Source organism: Carcharhinus amblyrhynchos, chromosome 19, assembly GCF_965287045.1.
Source record: "Carcharhinus amblyrhynchos chromosome 19, sCarAmb.v2.hapA, whole genome shotgun sequence".
NCBI lineage: Eukaryota > Metazoa > Chordata > Chondrichthyes > Carcharhiniformes > Carcharhinidae > Carcharhinus > Carcharhinus amblyrhynchos.
Window position 1 is genome coordinate 38,114,251 of NC_137342.1, and position 16,516 is coordinate 38,130,766.

Genomic DNA, 16,516 nt, shown 5'->3' on the forward strand with positions numbered 1-16,516 from the left:
TTGCTCAGGCAATTAAACATGGCCAGCCATGTGAGGAACTGGAACGTGGAGATAGGCAATGATTTCAATAATAATTTCACACGCTGAAAATTAAAACTGCAGGGGTTGCAGGGAAGTGGTGATCTCAGCTGGTCCACCCAACATTAAACCAACATTCATCTTTGTAAATAGTGCATAGAAATCTGCATTATGGCTGGCCTGAGGACGGAATAACTGATACTGGGCTCCCAGCCAGTCTCCAACTATCACCCAGTCTCCAACCTTCTCTCAGTCTCCAACCATCACCCAGTGTCCAACCAGCAGAGTCTCCAACCATCGCCAAGTCTCCAACGATCACCCAGTATCCAACCATCGCCCAGTCTCCAACCGTCACCTAATCTCTAACTATCACCAACCATCACCCAGTGTCCAACCTTCACTCAGTCTCCAACCATCACCCAGTGATCAACCATCACCCAGTCTCCACCCGTCGCCAAGTCTCCAACCATCACACCCTCTCCAACCATCACCCAGTGTCCAACCGTCACTCAATCTCCAATCTTTACCCAGTTCCCAACCATCACCAATCATCACCCAGTCCCCAACCATCGACCAATCTCCAGCCATCACCCAGTCTCCAATCATTACCTAGTATCAAACATAGAAACCCCACAGTGCAGAAAGAGACCACTGGGCCCATCAAGTCTGCACCGATCACAGTCCCACCCAGTCCCACCTCCACATCTCCACACAATTACCCACTAATCCCTCTAATCTATGCATCACTGGAAACTAAGGGACTATTTTTAGCATGGCCAATTGACCTAACCTGCACATCTTTGGATGGTGGGAGGAAACCGGAGCACCCAGAGAAAACCCATGCAGACATGAGGAGAATGTGCAAACTCCACACGGGTAGTGACCTAAGCTGGGAATTGAACCCAAGTCCCTGAAGTTGTGAAGCGGCAATGCTAACCACTGTGCTACATGCCGCCCTCAGTCAGCCTGACCAGGAGTTATGCTCCTAGTTGCACAGGTCACAGGGACATATAGGAGCATTCAAGTTTTGTCACCCATGGTGCTGTCCATGATTTTAGATGGTAACAGTGGCTCCCACTCCCCTTCCTCTGCATTTCCTCAATCACATAACCAAATAGGGTGGCACGGTAGCACAGCTGCTTCACAGCTCCAGCGACCTGGGTTCGATTCCTGGTTTGGGTTACCGTCTGTATGGAGTTTGCACAATCTCCTTGTGTCTGCATGGGTTTCCTCCGGATGCTCTGATTTCCTCCCACACTCCAAGATGTGCAGGTTAGGTGATTGGCCATCCTAAAATTGCCCCTTAGTGTCCTAAGATGTGCAGGTTAGAGGGATTAGTGGGTAAAATATGTAGGGATATGAGGGTAGGGCCCAGGTGGGATTGTGGTGATGCAGACTCAATGGGCCGAATGGTCTCTTTCTGTACTGTATGTTTCTATGATTCTTCCATAATTCAAACCATTGTCCAGTCTCCAACCATCACCCAGTCTTCAACCATCACCCAGTCTCCAACCATCACCCAGCCTTCAACCATCACCGAATCTCCAACCAGCACCCAATCTCCAACCATCACCCAGTCTCCAACCATCACCCAATCTCCAACCAGTGCCCAGTCTCCAACCATCACCCAGTCTTCAACCAGCACCGAATCTCCAACCAGCACCCAATCTCCAACCATCACACAGTGTCCAACCATCACCCAGTCTCCAACCATCACCCATTCTTTAACCATCACCGAATCTCCAACCAGCGCCCAATCTCCAACCATCACCCAGTGTCCAACCATCACACAGTGTCCAACCATCACCCAGTGTCCAACCATCACACAGTGTCCAACCATCACCCAGTGTGCAACCATCAACTAATCTCCAACCATCACACAGTCTCCAACCATCACACAGTCTCCAACCATCACCTAATCTCCAACCATCACCCAGTCTCCAACCATCATCCAGTCTCCAACCATCAAACAGTCTCCAACCATCATCCAGTCTCCAACCATCACACAGTCTCCAACCATCACACAGTCTCCAACCATTGCCCTGTCTCCAAACATCAACCATCACCCAGTCTGTAACCATCTATTCTTCGTAAACTGTAGCACAAGCAAAACCATAATCTCTTCCAGTTCTGTAATACTCAGAGATGGCTGCATTTCTCCTTTTCTGATCTTGTGAGCAGCACCCAATTTCCTCTGATATTGTGCTATCATCTGCCTGGCTCTTAAACTCTGGGATACCTCCCAAAACGTTCTGCTGCACCGCCTTCCCACCTCTCTGTCCTCTTTTAGATGCTCTGTTAAACCAACCTCTTCAACCAAGTTTTTGATCAATTGTTGTAATACTCCCTAATGTCCATCAGATTTTCTGTCAAGTGTATTTGCATGTATTTGTTATGTTGAGGGCACGTTATAAATGCAATTTGTTGTTGTCAGGAGCAAAAGGGGCAATTAATTGTATTTGGTGATAGGCAGAGGAGACGGCAATGAAACTCATTCAATTCAAGTACTTACCCTACATAATATCCAAAAGAATTGAGTTAAACCTCTGCTTTATAAAGCCCAGAGGATGAGAGCCCCAAGTAGCCCACCTATTAAAAACTAGGCAACTCCATGTATGTTTTTGGTGAGTCTGAGATTTCCCTGATTTTTTTTGGCACCTTTCAGGAATTTATTTCTATCCTTCACCTTGATCAGTTATTACTGACTGACTGGAATGTGAAGGGTAATGAGACCCCCTTCCTCCCACCTCCCACCCCAATGGACCTCTGGATAATCGCGATTGCATGAATAATAAATCAGGTTTAAGTCTGAGAGCTGCTTTTGGCTAAGTGCTAACTGAGCACAAATAAAAAGGATTTAATAATTTATCCACGTCTTGATTTATTCATTTATATCTGTTACTTTTGTTTCGCGAAAGCCACAGACTACATTAGCAACATAAACGCTCCAAACACATTTCAGACTGACGTGCACCAAGGAGGGCGGGTGCTAGTTGTTAAGTGTGGGGCCGATAAAAAATGTGATAAGAAATCTGCACATTTCTCTGGTTGTATGAGAGGTTGTCTTATTTGTGAGAATATTCTAGAGGCTTCTAAGCACAAAAGCCACTCATCTAGACATAGACTTACCCAAGCACCCAAACAAATAGAGACCCAGACACACACCCAAAAACCTAGACACATGGACACCAAGTAACACACCGAGATACACGCACACCTCTAGTGATATCCTTGTGCTACCCATATGAATACAAATAAAGTATGTGGGGTGGGCTTTTCCAGCCTTCCCACTGACGGGATCTTCCAGTCCTACCGACGGCGACACCCCCGCCGCAGGTTCTCCAGTGGCAGAAGGTGTGGGCAATGGGAAACCCCATTGGTGGGACCAGAAGGTCCTGTGGTTTCTGTTTGCTTGAGGAGCTGTGGTGGGGTTTATTTACAGCTAAATCAGTACAAGCAGTAGAACAATCTCTAGACACATCCTGTTGTCTAGAGTATTTCAGCGCACTGAGACCTTGACTCCTGGCCACATAATGACATCCCGGTATCTAGCTCATCTGCAAGCTGAGCTTCTTAAACGGCCATCACTCTTAAAGCAATATTACAACATTTTTTCCCAAAGATAAATCTCATACATTAAAAATGAGACACATAGATACTGAATAATAGCAAACACGGCTATACAATGATGGGGGTTGTAAACGTTATGAGCACAGAAATAACAATTGTATAGTTTACGAGTTTGGAGGTCACTGACTCCATACATTGTTTTGGTGGTTTGACAACCTTTCCATATCTTATTAATGTGTGACCTTCTGGAGATGTGGGTTTGCCCTTGGCTGTTATTGATTCAAAAACATATTGTTGGTGTGTTGATTGTTGTCCTGGTGTTCCATCCATTGTTGTTGTCTGGGTGTGTTCTTTCATGTTGGCTGTGTGCAATTGATATGTTGTATATTTCTCTTAGCTGGCTTCTGTTCCCCCCGAACATTGTTCTGTTGCATATTGTGACTTCATAAGGCCTGGGCTCACTGCATGCTTTGGACATCTCTGCAAATAACCACGTCCTCAGTGTGGAGTGTGTGACTCTGACATTTTGATCTACGTACAGCTAAGATCACCTGCACCTTCAACCTCTCTTGTTTATTGAGAAGTGCATCCTGAATCTCAAAGAGTTCAGATGGATGATGGCTTGGCAAGATCGTTTTCACTTGCCTTCCAAAGATGATCTCAGCTGGTGACGTAAACCCATATCCAGAGGTGTAGCTCAGAGGTTTAATACAGTGACACAAAAATCTTCTTTAATTGTCCTACACTTCAGGATAAGTGATTTGACAGTATGGAACATCCACTCCACGAGGCTGTTAGCTCACATACTCACACACCATTTGATGTACATCTCCCTGAAGGTTTGCCCATATACTGTGGCTCATTTTCCCATCAAGCTGAGCTGAACAGATTGAATATTGCATTCAATGTGTGTGCCATAGATGCACTTAGCATTCCCTAGCCTGCTTGGTAATTGGAAATCTGGAGCAGTAACCTAAAAAATTTGGAGAAGTAACCTAAGACTAAGTTGCCTCTGTTTATGGTAACTAGATTGGTGGCAATTTTAGACCAAGGAACTGATGGAGGCCAGTGAGGCTGTAGATGTTCTTTACATTGCTGTGTCTGGTGGCTCTGGCATACTTGCACATCCACTCTAATTTTCCGATGTCAGTGTTAATCTCTGACCAATAGATTGTATCATGTGCCAGTCATCTCGTCCACGTAAATCCCTGGTGTGCTTGTGACAAAACAACCTGTCGGAAACTCCAGGCACAAGGACTTGTTGCTGTTTGAAAATTATCCCTCTCAAGATACCAGGTTCATCCTTGTATGGCCAGAAACATCTGAGGTTGGCTGGCATCTCGCATTGTATCTGGTCATCCTTCTATGATAGTTTTCCACAGTTCCTTTGGTTATAGGTCATTGGCTGTTTCTGGCTGAAGTTGTACACTTGCACAATGAATGAATTGTGAACACATCTTCCACCTCAATGTTCATGTTGTCTACTTGTAGATCCAGTGGAAAGTCTGCATTCTTGTTCAGATTCAAAGGTGACCATATTGATATCGGGTGTAGCAGGGTTCAGTTCCATTCACAATTCCCCAGATACTGAAGCAGTCCATATCCATATGTAGCAAGACCTGGATATCATTCAGACATGGGCTGCCAAGTGGCAAGTAACATTTGTGCCACACAGCTGCCAGACAATGACCATCTTCAACAAGGGGGAATCTCTCCTTTTATTCAATGATGTAACTACTCCGCACAATTAACATTCTGGGGCTACCATTGACAAGAAATTTAGCTGGATGGACAAATAAATACTGCATCTAGAAGAACAGGTCACAGGCTGGATATAATGCAGCAAGCGGCTCAACTTTGACTCTCAAGCACTGGCACACAGTGGCTGGAATATACCATCAACAAGATGCATGTAACAGCTCATCACAGCACCCTCAGGTGCTCTTTCCAATGCCTCTACCATCTAGAAGGACAAGTGCACAGATGCATGGGAACACCACCACCTGCAAGTTCCCTGACAAGCTACTCACCATCCTAGCTTGGAAATATATCACCGTTCCTTCACTCTCCTCATTAACAGCATTGTGGGTTTAGCTACACCACATGGAGTGCAACAGTTTAAGAAGATGGCTCACCACCATCTTCTTCAGGGCAATTAGGCATGGGTAATAAATTCTGGCCTTGCCTGTGAGGCCCACCTCCCACGAGTGAATAAACACACTAAGAAAGAACTTGCATTTATACAGCACTTTCCAGGACCTCAAGTTATGCCAAAGTCCTTTACACACACTGAGGTGCTTTAGAAGGTGCTTTGATTGTTATAATGTGCGAAACATTACAGCCAGATTGTGTACACCAAGAAAACACAAATAGCAATGTGATAATGATTCATCATTTTGGTTGAAGGATAAATGCTAGAATTACAACATGAAACGCCTGCAGTGGGTTTGGCGGTGGGTGGGAGTGGAGAAGCTAGCGGGAGCTAAATAGTCAGAAATCCGCTGGCTTGGAAACATGTTGGGCCGGATCCTAAGACCTCACCTGCAGCTGGGATTCTCCGGTCCTGCTGCTGTGAATGGAGACTTGGCTGAGATTCAAATTCTTCATTCTTGCTGGCATCAGGGGCAGGGCATGAACGTTCCAAGAATTCCAGCATTGTAGTTCTCCCAGTGGTGAGTTAATGGTAGGTCAGTCTTCCCGCTGGCTAGTGGCATGAACACCATTTGCATTTACTTGTATCTGATTAAAGATCATTAAAACAGCTGGTGCCCTGTCAGGCCTCCCAATTTTGCCAGTGTGTAATTGCATGGGTGGCACGGTGGCACAGTGATTAGTACTGCTGCCTCTCAGCACCAGGAACCCATGTGCAATTCCGGCCAGGATGGGATCCTCTGTTGAAGAGTCAGTGCAGACTTGATGAGCTGAATGGCCACCTCCTGCACTGTAGGGATTCAATGATTCTATTTAGGTTAGCTCAATTTCTCAGAGTTGAGATTGAGGGAAGGTGGGGATGAGGCAAGAAGAAATCCTATTCTTGGTCTCTATCCTGTGAAGCTTATTGGGAAGCATGTGTGAGGACGTTGGTCAAAGTTAGGACCTGACTTGACTGCATCTCTCCCCAGGGATCATGTAGTCTGCAAATATGGGATCAAAATGGAGAACAAGCACCAGGGGAGATTGGTGCTGGTGGACCTGTAATTGGACGTCATTGGGATCAAATGTGCATATTTAGTAACATCAGAACTGGAAGAGGCCATTCAGCTCCTCAAGATGATTCAACCATTCAATTAGAGCATGGCTGATCTGTATCTCGGTTCCATCTATCTGTCTTGGCTCCGTGACATCTATTGATTCCCTGGCCATACGTGCTCATGTACATATCGCGTTGAGACCGCTCTAGGCCAGGGAATTTGGAGGAGGAGTGCTTAGTGCTGTGGAGAATCCCTTTGGGATTCTCCCTGCTGCCCTCCCCAACCCCAATATAATCTAGTGCTACCCAGCGAGGCTGTGAACCAGCTTCTCATATTTAAATCTCATTTAAATATGCTTTGTTGGTTTGAGGCTGGATTTTCTTCACTTCTAACTTTCAGGAGGGCAGGAACCCAGCACCAAACACTAATCGTTTCCAAAACAGAAACTAATCACGCTGGCCATGCAGGGGTGCTGGGAGGCCATTAAAGCCCCTGGGTGGTTGGGGTAATGGCTGGATAATATTCTGTATTGCTGCACTTGGCACTAGTAAGTTGGCACTGCCAGAGTATCAGATTGGTAGTGTCAAAGGGGGAAGGGAGGCCTGAAGGTGAGGCCAGATTGGGAGGGATTTGGTGTCATTCATTGGGCAGGGGTGGACGGATGCTGGTACCAGTGAGGTGGAGGGGCCTGATGCCAACAAATTGAAGGGGTGGTCTTAGCTAGCGAGTATGAAGGGGGGCGGGGGGAAGGTTGCATCTAGGGTTGACTGGTGATTGTGGGGCCCTTTAAAAAAGACACCTGATCTCTGAGGGATCGGCCACGTTGACATGTTGGTTTCCGCTGGGAGAATTCAGTGAGAATCTTCTCAGGCTCTGAAAATCTTTCTAAGTGCGGTTGCATTGTGAATTGAATCATACTGACCCTTCCAGCGGGAATCTCCCTGATTTTCCTGCTGGGGACAACACTTTGAATTGCTTTTGGGAGAATTCCATCCAATATCTTTGCTCAACAAGGAATAAAACATTCGGGGGTAAAACATTTAACTTCAGACAATGAGTGAAAAACATGCAACAACAGACGGATCATTCTTTTCTGCCACCTTGCCTGATTTTCCTATTGACTGACTTGACATCACGTAGCAAACCACTGAGAAGCCTGGACAGAGGTCCAGGGCTGATAGTGCAGAAAACAAACCACCAAAGCTGAAATGAGGAGGAGACTAACCCTTTGAAAAAAGTATGAAGCCCAGTTCCATGGAGTGAAAGGCAGGATTAGACGTTAGTTATTTTATATAAACAAATAACAAGTGAAGTAAAGATGAGGCAGCTGTTTTAATGGTACGGCTGTTTACACAAAACAAACCAACTGCCTGACTCACGCACACTCACATCAGGGCTTTAGTTTGATGTTGCCACCAGGCCTGAAGATTGTGGTGGGGTGGATCAGGAACCCAGCCTCCACCTCTGGGATTTGATTTGGATCCAGTCAAAGCACAGGGAGAAAATTTCTTCTTCCATCCCTGGTTGAATGTTTGAGATGGATTGACACTGAGACATTGCAATCCTGGTCCAGGTGGTTATATCCCAAACAGGATTGTCGGCACAGACTGACATATTCCTAGAGGTAACATTGCACAATTTCCCACCTTCGGCTGTCCTGCCCAAATAAGCATTATTTCCCACTTATTATTTTTAAATAAATAACACAAAAACTGCTAAAAGTGGTGGGAATCAGGCTATTGAGTTGGATGATCAGCCATGATCATGGTGAATGGTACAGCAGGCTCCAAGGGCTGAATGGCCTCTTCCTGTTTTTATTTTCTATGTTTCTAAATAGTATTCTTTGTGAATGTCTCTTTTCTTGCATGCTGTCCACAGGCTGGCGTAGACAAAATGGCCAAATGGCCTCCTCCTGTGCTGCAACTTTTCTATGGTTTGATGGTTGCTGGCAGAGAGGCCAAGCGTTGAGTATCTTATTCTTGAAGACTCCAGGGCACTCCTGGAGAGTTTGTAATCGTATACCCAGAGTACAATTCTGCCCTTAAATTGGCACAAAATTGAAGAACAATGAAGCTCACACCAGCAAATGTTTATCCTTCAGCCAACATCACAAAAAACAGATCAATTGATTATCTCATTGTTGTTTGTGGAACCTTACTGTGCATAAATTAGCTGTCGTGTTTCCAACATTGCAAACTTCAAATGTAATTCATTTTTAAAAATATTTATTTATTATTGCCACAAGTAGGCTTATGCTAACACTGCAATGAAATTACTGTGAAAATCCGCTAGTTGCCACACGCCGGCGTCTGTTCGGTTATACTGAGGGGGAACTTAGCATGGCCAAAATCATCTAACCAGTACATCCTTCAGACTGTGGGAGAATACCAATGCAGACATGGAGAGAAAGTGCAGAGTCCCCACTGAGAATCAAATTTGGGTCCCTGGAGCTGTGAGGCAGCAGTGCAAACCACTGTGCCACCCTCTCATAAAGCACTTTCGGGCATCCTGAGATAGTCAAAGGTGCTCTACTGTAAATTAAAATATTTATTTTGGTCTCATTTCAAAACAATAATATGGCATCATCTAAGGAACGGTCTCTTGAGCAAAGGAACCGATACTCTAACCAAGAGTAAGCCTTGTCAGCCAGGAGAGGAGATAATTAGGAAAAAACAATGTTGAGTTCAATGTTAAAGGTATAGAGGACATTCAGTGAAATATTTAGAAAGCTGAGATGCCAAATTGTGGTGAGCTTGAGAGTTTTGGAAAGGCAGGGAGAACTCAAAATAAACCATCAGCAGTTGATACAAAACATGGAAAGATCTATTTATAGATTGGACACTTCTAAAAAGCTGCCATGGTTTCTAGTGATTTAAGTGATTTAAAAATAAGACATATTCAAACCTCTGAAGGAATCAGTGGCACACAATTCAAAACGGTGGATTGAGGAGATAACATCACAGAATAGTCTCATATAAAGGGCGTGAAATATGAGGATTCATTAAATTATGTTTTACAGTCCAGATAATTAATGGAGGTTAAATATATATTAAATATGTAATACACAAACACAAAACATTCCAAGAAAACAGAACTTGAGGAAAAAAATGCAAATTAATAAAGGATACATTTGAAAAGTTTACCATGAGATGCCATATTGAACGTGTTAATGTTCCAGGCAGAGAAACTTCAATATATAGACCATCATGGGGGGGCGATTCTCTGACCTCTCTGCAATATTAGTAGATCGCTTTGATCCTGGAACAGTGTGTGCACCAAAAAATCCACTTCACACCCAACGCCAAATAGTTTGCAATTCTCCTGGCCTTTTTTAAAGTTAAAGTTCATGTATTATTTATTTATTAGTCACAAGAAAAGCTTACATTAACGCTGCAATGAAGTTACTGTGAAATTCCCTTTGTCGCCACAGTCCGAGCCCTGTTCGGGTCAATGCACCTAACCAGCAGGTCTTTCAGAATGAGAGGAAACCCACGCAGACATGGGGAAAACGCGTAAACTCCACACAGATGGTAACCCAAGCCAGGAATCGAACCTTGGTCCGTGGCGCTGTGAAACAGCACTGCTAAACACTGTGCTACCATGCCACCCTTTTTCTAATGGCATGAACCAGATCGCACCTTCCGGTGCAGCACCATAACGCCGCCACAAATCACTACTGGTCTTGAGCTGACCCCTAGTGCAAAGGTAACACTGGGGTGGGGGGGGGTGGGGGTGGCATTGAATGGAAATCAACCTCAATCGCAGAAAAGTATCAATCCCTTGTACCAGAGAATGAAATTGTTAGCCAACCACCATGATGAATATAGTATGTGCCATGTCCACAAGGAGCCCATGATGTGTAGATGCCAGCATTGGACTGCGGTGGGCACAAGAAGTCTCACACTACTAGGTTTGAGTGATGATCACCTAATGAAGGAGCAGCGCTCTGAAAGCTTGTGATTCCAAATAAACCTCTTGGATTTGAACCTGGTATGAGATTTCTTACTGTGCCCACAAAGCGCCCATGAGATTGACAATGATTGATTTGTGTCAGGCCCCAAAAGCCAAGAAAACCTCAATTTGTGAAAGACTTTACTGGAACCTCAGTCCAAACAGTGACGGTTTCATTTTGGGGATAAAGAGACATGGAGGAACGAGGTAGAAAATCACAATCAATAGAAAATAAAACTTGTGTTTGTTCTGGTCTGAGTGATTATGTATGTTTACCAAATAAATGTGAAGGCAATTAACAATGGTCTACCTATGGTTACATTCAGCTTGTCTTAAATGTTAAAGTATTAAAACTACACATCATCTTCTCAAGTGCATTCCTAACAACAGCAAGATAGAGATGGCAGGGAAAGAAATGAAGAGATGGGGAATATGAATATTGGCATGAGATAGGGACATATGGAGAAGGGACGCAGGGAAGAATATGCAAGACGAAGAGGGAAAATAATGTGAAGAGGAGAAAAAGGGGTGATGGAAGAGAAAATGGAAGAGAGGGAGAAAGAAGAGGAGGTTTAGTATAGATGAAGAGGGTGGGGAAGAGAGAAATGTATAGAGTGCAATTATTGTCCTTTCAGGGTGGGGTAAACTGTGGAATGTAGATTCTTTCTCTGACACCCTCTGAAGTATTTTGCCCTCTTACCCAATGGATAAGCTCTGTTATTACACCAGCAATCTTCATGGACTGGATACCTGTTGTGACGCTATAAGTCACTTAACAAATTCCCCCTTCCTTCCCTGTGCATTGAAGTTACTGCAAGGACCATTGTTTGGCTGAAATAAAAGAGGCATAGTCCAGCAGCCTCCATCTTACCAGGATTATTCACATCTTTATTACACACCATGAGCTCAATATGCCCAGAAAAGCCTGTGGTGTTTAGATAGCAAATCACAATTCCCAAACAAAAGTAAAAGCAACATATAAAACAAAATAAAATGCAAATTACTTCATTCAAATACATTTCAGAGTTTCCAAGGGGAATAAATATGGTAGCAAACAAACCACAGTACTTTTAAGGCCTGTAGTCACCTTCAGCACTTAAAAGAACTTTTATTATATACACAGTTTTCTTATCTATTTGAAGATTAAATCTTTGCAATGTGTCCCCTTGGACCAGGCTGGCCACTATTTGTAGCATCCATTGGTCCACTTGACAAACTAGACAAAATATGAGGGACAATGACAACCTAACCCTCCCTCCCCGTACCAACCCTATCCCTCCCTCTTTCCCCATATAAAGCTGTACGTGTCCAAAGCAGGAAGCATTTCCAATCTATTCTAGCTTGCTGGATAGAATCTCTTTTCACACTACCTGGAGTCACCACATTCATTTTACAAAGCAACCAAATTGCTCCTGTGGCCATTCCCTAACCCATCACCCCGCTTCCCTGCCATACACACACAGTCAAAGCTTCTGCAAGGAATTCAGCTAATACTATAGTGGTTGTTGCAAGAATCATTTTGGCTCCATCCATCACCCATCTCATCTGTTGGCAGATTCAGAACCCTCTTGCCCAAGTGTTGGGTGTGAGCTGGATAGGATTGACAGGGGAGAAAGGGGGAAGTAAGTACAATGTAGTGTTATCACCGGGATTTTAGCAAAGCTTAATGGTGGTTGTGGGGAACTGCTATAACATCTGTCCCGAACTGAAACACAAAGTACCGCTGCAGATTTTCCATCCATCAAACTCAGGCGGTGTCTAGAAAGGGTTCTAAACTGTATAACACTGGAGCAAAGTACTGATGTGGCCCAGGTTTGACACTGGATGGTGAAGTGATGAATTAAGAGCAGCCCACAAGAAGCATATTGGCACAAACATTAAAGCATATTGGCTTAAGTGCGATTTTTTTTGACAAAGTGCTGGGCCAAGCATTCTCAAGTAACCCAAGTGACAACATTGCAGTATACGATAGATACATGGCTGGAAACCAGGCCAGGAAAGGTCAATTTCAAGAAATACTGAAGCAGTTTAAGGAGTGCCTGGTCCTGCAATATTTTAACTTTATTAAGCTCTCCTCACTTACACATAATGAGGGGCAAATTAATCACTGCACTCTCTAGACATTCCCTCTAGTCTGGTACCAGTGGGTACGGGTCCCAGCATCCACAACATGCAATATAACTGACTTTGTCTCATCACATCAGGATGTGAGTGCAACAGAATTCCTTCTCTTGCCCAGTTACTACTTTAATCCCTTTTACTCCTTTTAGATGGTCTCCTTTGAATAATGCCAAAGTCCAACATAAATATCATCTAACTCCTACTCAAACTTCATTCATGAGTCCCACTTACAATTTTATTTTTTTCCGCACACATTCCAGAAAGTGAAACACTAAAAGAAAAAAAGCTTTGCTTCAGGACCCCAGCAGGAACAAAGCCTAGAACACAAAACTAGGATCTGGAATATCTGAATTTATTCAGCTTATTAAAGGGAAATATAAAAGGTCTTTTGCATCCAAATAATTTTGAACAATGGTAGTACTTACTGGACTTGTGTGTGGGTTAACTTTGTAGAATAAAACAATTTAATTCAATGGCTTGAATGATACTGAGATCTGCCATATGTGGTTAAAATTCCCCAAACTAGAGGTGCCTGGGGAAAAGCATTCTACTTGGGCAGAAGCATCCTGCTCTGTTATGTTTAAATGGCATCTACTTTATATTCCTTGGGACATTTTACCTTATTAAAAGCCCTGTATAAATGAAATTTGCTGTTGTTACATTATGATTACCTAACTGGTCTAAAGTTAGGACAAAACAAATTCGCTACAAATGTTTCATGACTGCCTGTCAAGTGGACAAGGTCAAACTGAGGGAGTTGCAGCCTTAAAGCCTCCATGCTGTATTCCCACCCCCTCACTGCCCCACTATGGGAATCCCGGTCAAAAGCCACAGTCAAAGCCTAGCAACTGCTCTACTCAATGCAAGTTTACAGTAATAGCTTTCACAACTTATCAAGGTATGGACGGAACTCAGGCTTTGCACACTGGATGGCTCCTGGATTTAATAGGAAATGAATAAAATACATGAAAAATTTAAAAATAACTTCAGTTTACCCAGTGGGTCCCTGGTCCAGTTTGCTTTGGGGGTGGGGGCAGAGAGACAAACCAGGTTCATACCTCAATTCACTAAATGCCTACCAATTTTATCCCTTCCCCATCTTGTGAAGTTTCAGACCGGTGTCAGCTGACCTCTTGTACATCACTTCAGCTGCAGAGGAAGGAGGAGAGATTCAAAACAAAGCTTGGTCCTGCCCTCATGCAGCAACACATATCTACCTGGACATGAACACACATGCACTCAAACAGAGATCACAGGAGAGGGGAAATTCTGGCACGATATCCCACCTCCATTTGTGCTCAAAGACAGCAAGGTTGATCACAACAGCGACTGGGGATAGAAAATGCTTTTGCTTTAACGTGTAAGACTTAAAATAAGCGAAAGAGCAATAAAGTCAAAATTTACACACCAACCAGACAGCAGCTTATAAAACGGTTGGGGTTCAGGTCCTGCGCCAACTTTTATTGAGATGGAAAATGCAGAGGAAACCCACCCTCCCAAAACTCCAACCCACCAGAGCCAATCCAAACTACCAGAACCGCAATGAGAAAGATCCCAGTTGAGACCACTAATAAACAAGGCCTCCATCTTCAGTCACGGACACAAACACTTTGTGCATAAATACAGAGAAACTTATACAAATAGGTTTGATTTTTCTTCCCCTCCAATATAAAACAGTAAATACAAGAGCTAGAAATCTCTTTGAAGGTAATATAAGAGATGAGAAGTCCATCCTCTAGAATTTCTCTCCCCAGCACTAAACCCACACAGGGTACTTTTATTTTTCACGACCACCTGTTAACACTAGACATCTGATTGCAGAACTGCAGCGTTGGGACTTCCCAAGGACAGAAAAGTCGCTTTGTTCATCGGTGATCTCCTCACTGCTCCAGTGTCACTACCTCCACTGCTTGTCCTTCCACGGTTACGCCAGACGACTGGATATCCGTCATCCGAGTGGTGACAGGGGCCATTGCAACCTGAACAGGTCTGTTACCCTGAGCCAGGCTGGTGACGACAGTCTGGTACATGCTCACTGGGATCTGCACCAGGCCTGGAAATGAAAGAAACGGAAAGAGTCAGCTAGTTACCGATACAGAAACACCTCTCCCCAATTCCCCCACCCCAACATCAATATCATTCCTTTTAGGTGAAGCAGCCCAGTCTGTGATACCTCCAGTTAGGACAACAACTTTGAGATAGGTTCTAAGGTGACTGGCCAAGACATTTATTTTGGGATTAAGTACCGCGAAGCCTGGAAGCAAATATGTCTGGAATTTTGCTCAGTCAAGGATACAATACTCCATCACCATAGTGACTGACAGCTACAGGAATGCAAAAGGATAAATTGAATAAAAGAACATATGGTGTCAAACCCTTCTTCTTTCCAACCCACCCCACACCACACAATCATGAGCTCTATCCAACAAGCTTAATCACAAAGAACAGTTCCGTAAAAATGCTTCCCAAGGTAAACAAGCAACACTTACTTATTCATTCCCACCCTGACCGTTAACCTTTGCGGTCTGCCCTTCACAAGCATTCAAGCCCGTGACAAGGAGCTTCTGATTGTGGAATATTTGGTCACAACAGCCTATCCTTTACTCTCCATCTCACCTAGATATCTCCTTCATGACCTTGCCACACCCTCTCTCTTCCAACGTTCTGTCCTAAACCAAACCGCCTTCACTGCCTTCCTGTGCATTCTTCTAATTGTAATGACAGAATTTTCAGTTATCATATCTCGATGTTCTGGAACTCTCTTCCTAAAACCCTTCACTGCCTGTGGTCACCTCTAACTCCTCCACTTCTGCCCAGTGCCTCATTCTTTCTGTGAAGCATCCTGGGATATTTTCTACATTGTGCACTATCCAGTTATTTTCCAAACTAATTTATGTGGTAGTAATGGTTTTTGCTGGAAATCTCCTTCATGAGGAGGAGGAGGAGGGAAATTCTTCTAATCTGCAGCCTTATTTGACGTTTATTAATTTTGATTACACCACGTGCGACACAAGATAGAGAGCGAGGCATGGGGTTAGGGAGAATTAGAGTCTCTCTAGTTAGCCCTCACCACACAGATAGGAACACTGTGAGACTATTCAGCCCCTTGGATCTCTTCCACTGTTCAATTTGATCATGACTGATTGGCACTCTTTATAGGTGGTGGGCCCTGAACACAAAAAGATTTCTTCTGGTACCTATCTGGAATAGCAGTAAACAGAGGAAATCTTCTTTCATTATAAAATTAGTTATGGTACAGTTGAGAAGTGTTGGCTGTACTGGTCTTGACTGCGGGTTGATAAATTCAAAACCTGGTTTGTTTTGCAGTAAGCGGACGCAACCCAGATACTAGAACGGGTTTCCGTGTCCTTGGATTAGGAAGGACCTAATAACTCTGCCAAGGTCAGGCTCAAATGTGAGGAATAGGCAGTTGACTAAGGGGCTGGACAGCAGGTGGCTATGGAACTGGACAATGACAAACAATTGATACATTCAGAAGGGGAGAAGAGGAGCAGAACAGTGGCACAGTGGTTAGCACTACTACCCAACAGTTCCAGGGACCCAGGTTCAATTCTAACCTTGGGTGACTGTGTGGAGTTTGCATGTTCTCCCTTTTGTCAGCATGGGTTACCTCCAGGTGCCGCAATTTCCTCCCACAGTCCAAA

General features: G+C 44.1%; 1 protein-coding gene across 5 annotated transcripts in view; it reads right to left on the minus strand.

The window, feature by feature from the left end:
- Positions 1 to 9,047: 9,047 nt before the first annotated feature.
- The window catches only part of nrf1 (nuclear respiratory factor 1), a 68,302-nt gene continuing 60,833 nt past the window's right edge, over positions 9,048 to 16,516 (minus strand). For 3 of the 5 annotated variants that reach the window (XM_080207638.1, XM_080207635.1, XM_080207637.1), the window contains one exon: positions 9,049 to 14,904. In XM_080207638.1, coding sequence (XP_080063764.1) covers positions 14,732 to 14,904 — 173 coding nt within the window. In that variant the 3' untranslated portion in view covers positions 9,049 to 14,731. Of the gene's footprint in view, positions 14,905 to 16,516 lie in introns of all 5 variants that reach the window. The other 2 variants (XM_080207636.1, XM_080207634.1) reach the window with 1 other exon arrangement.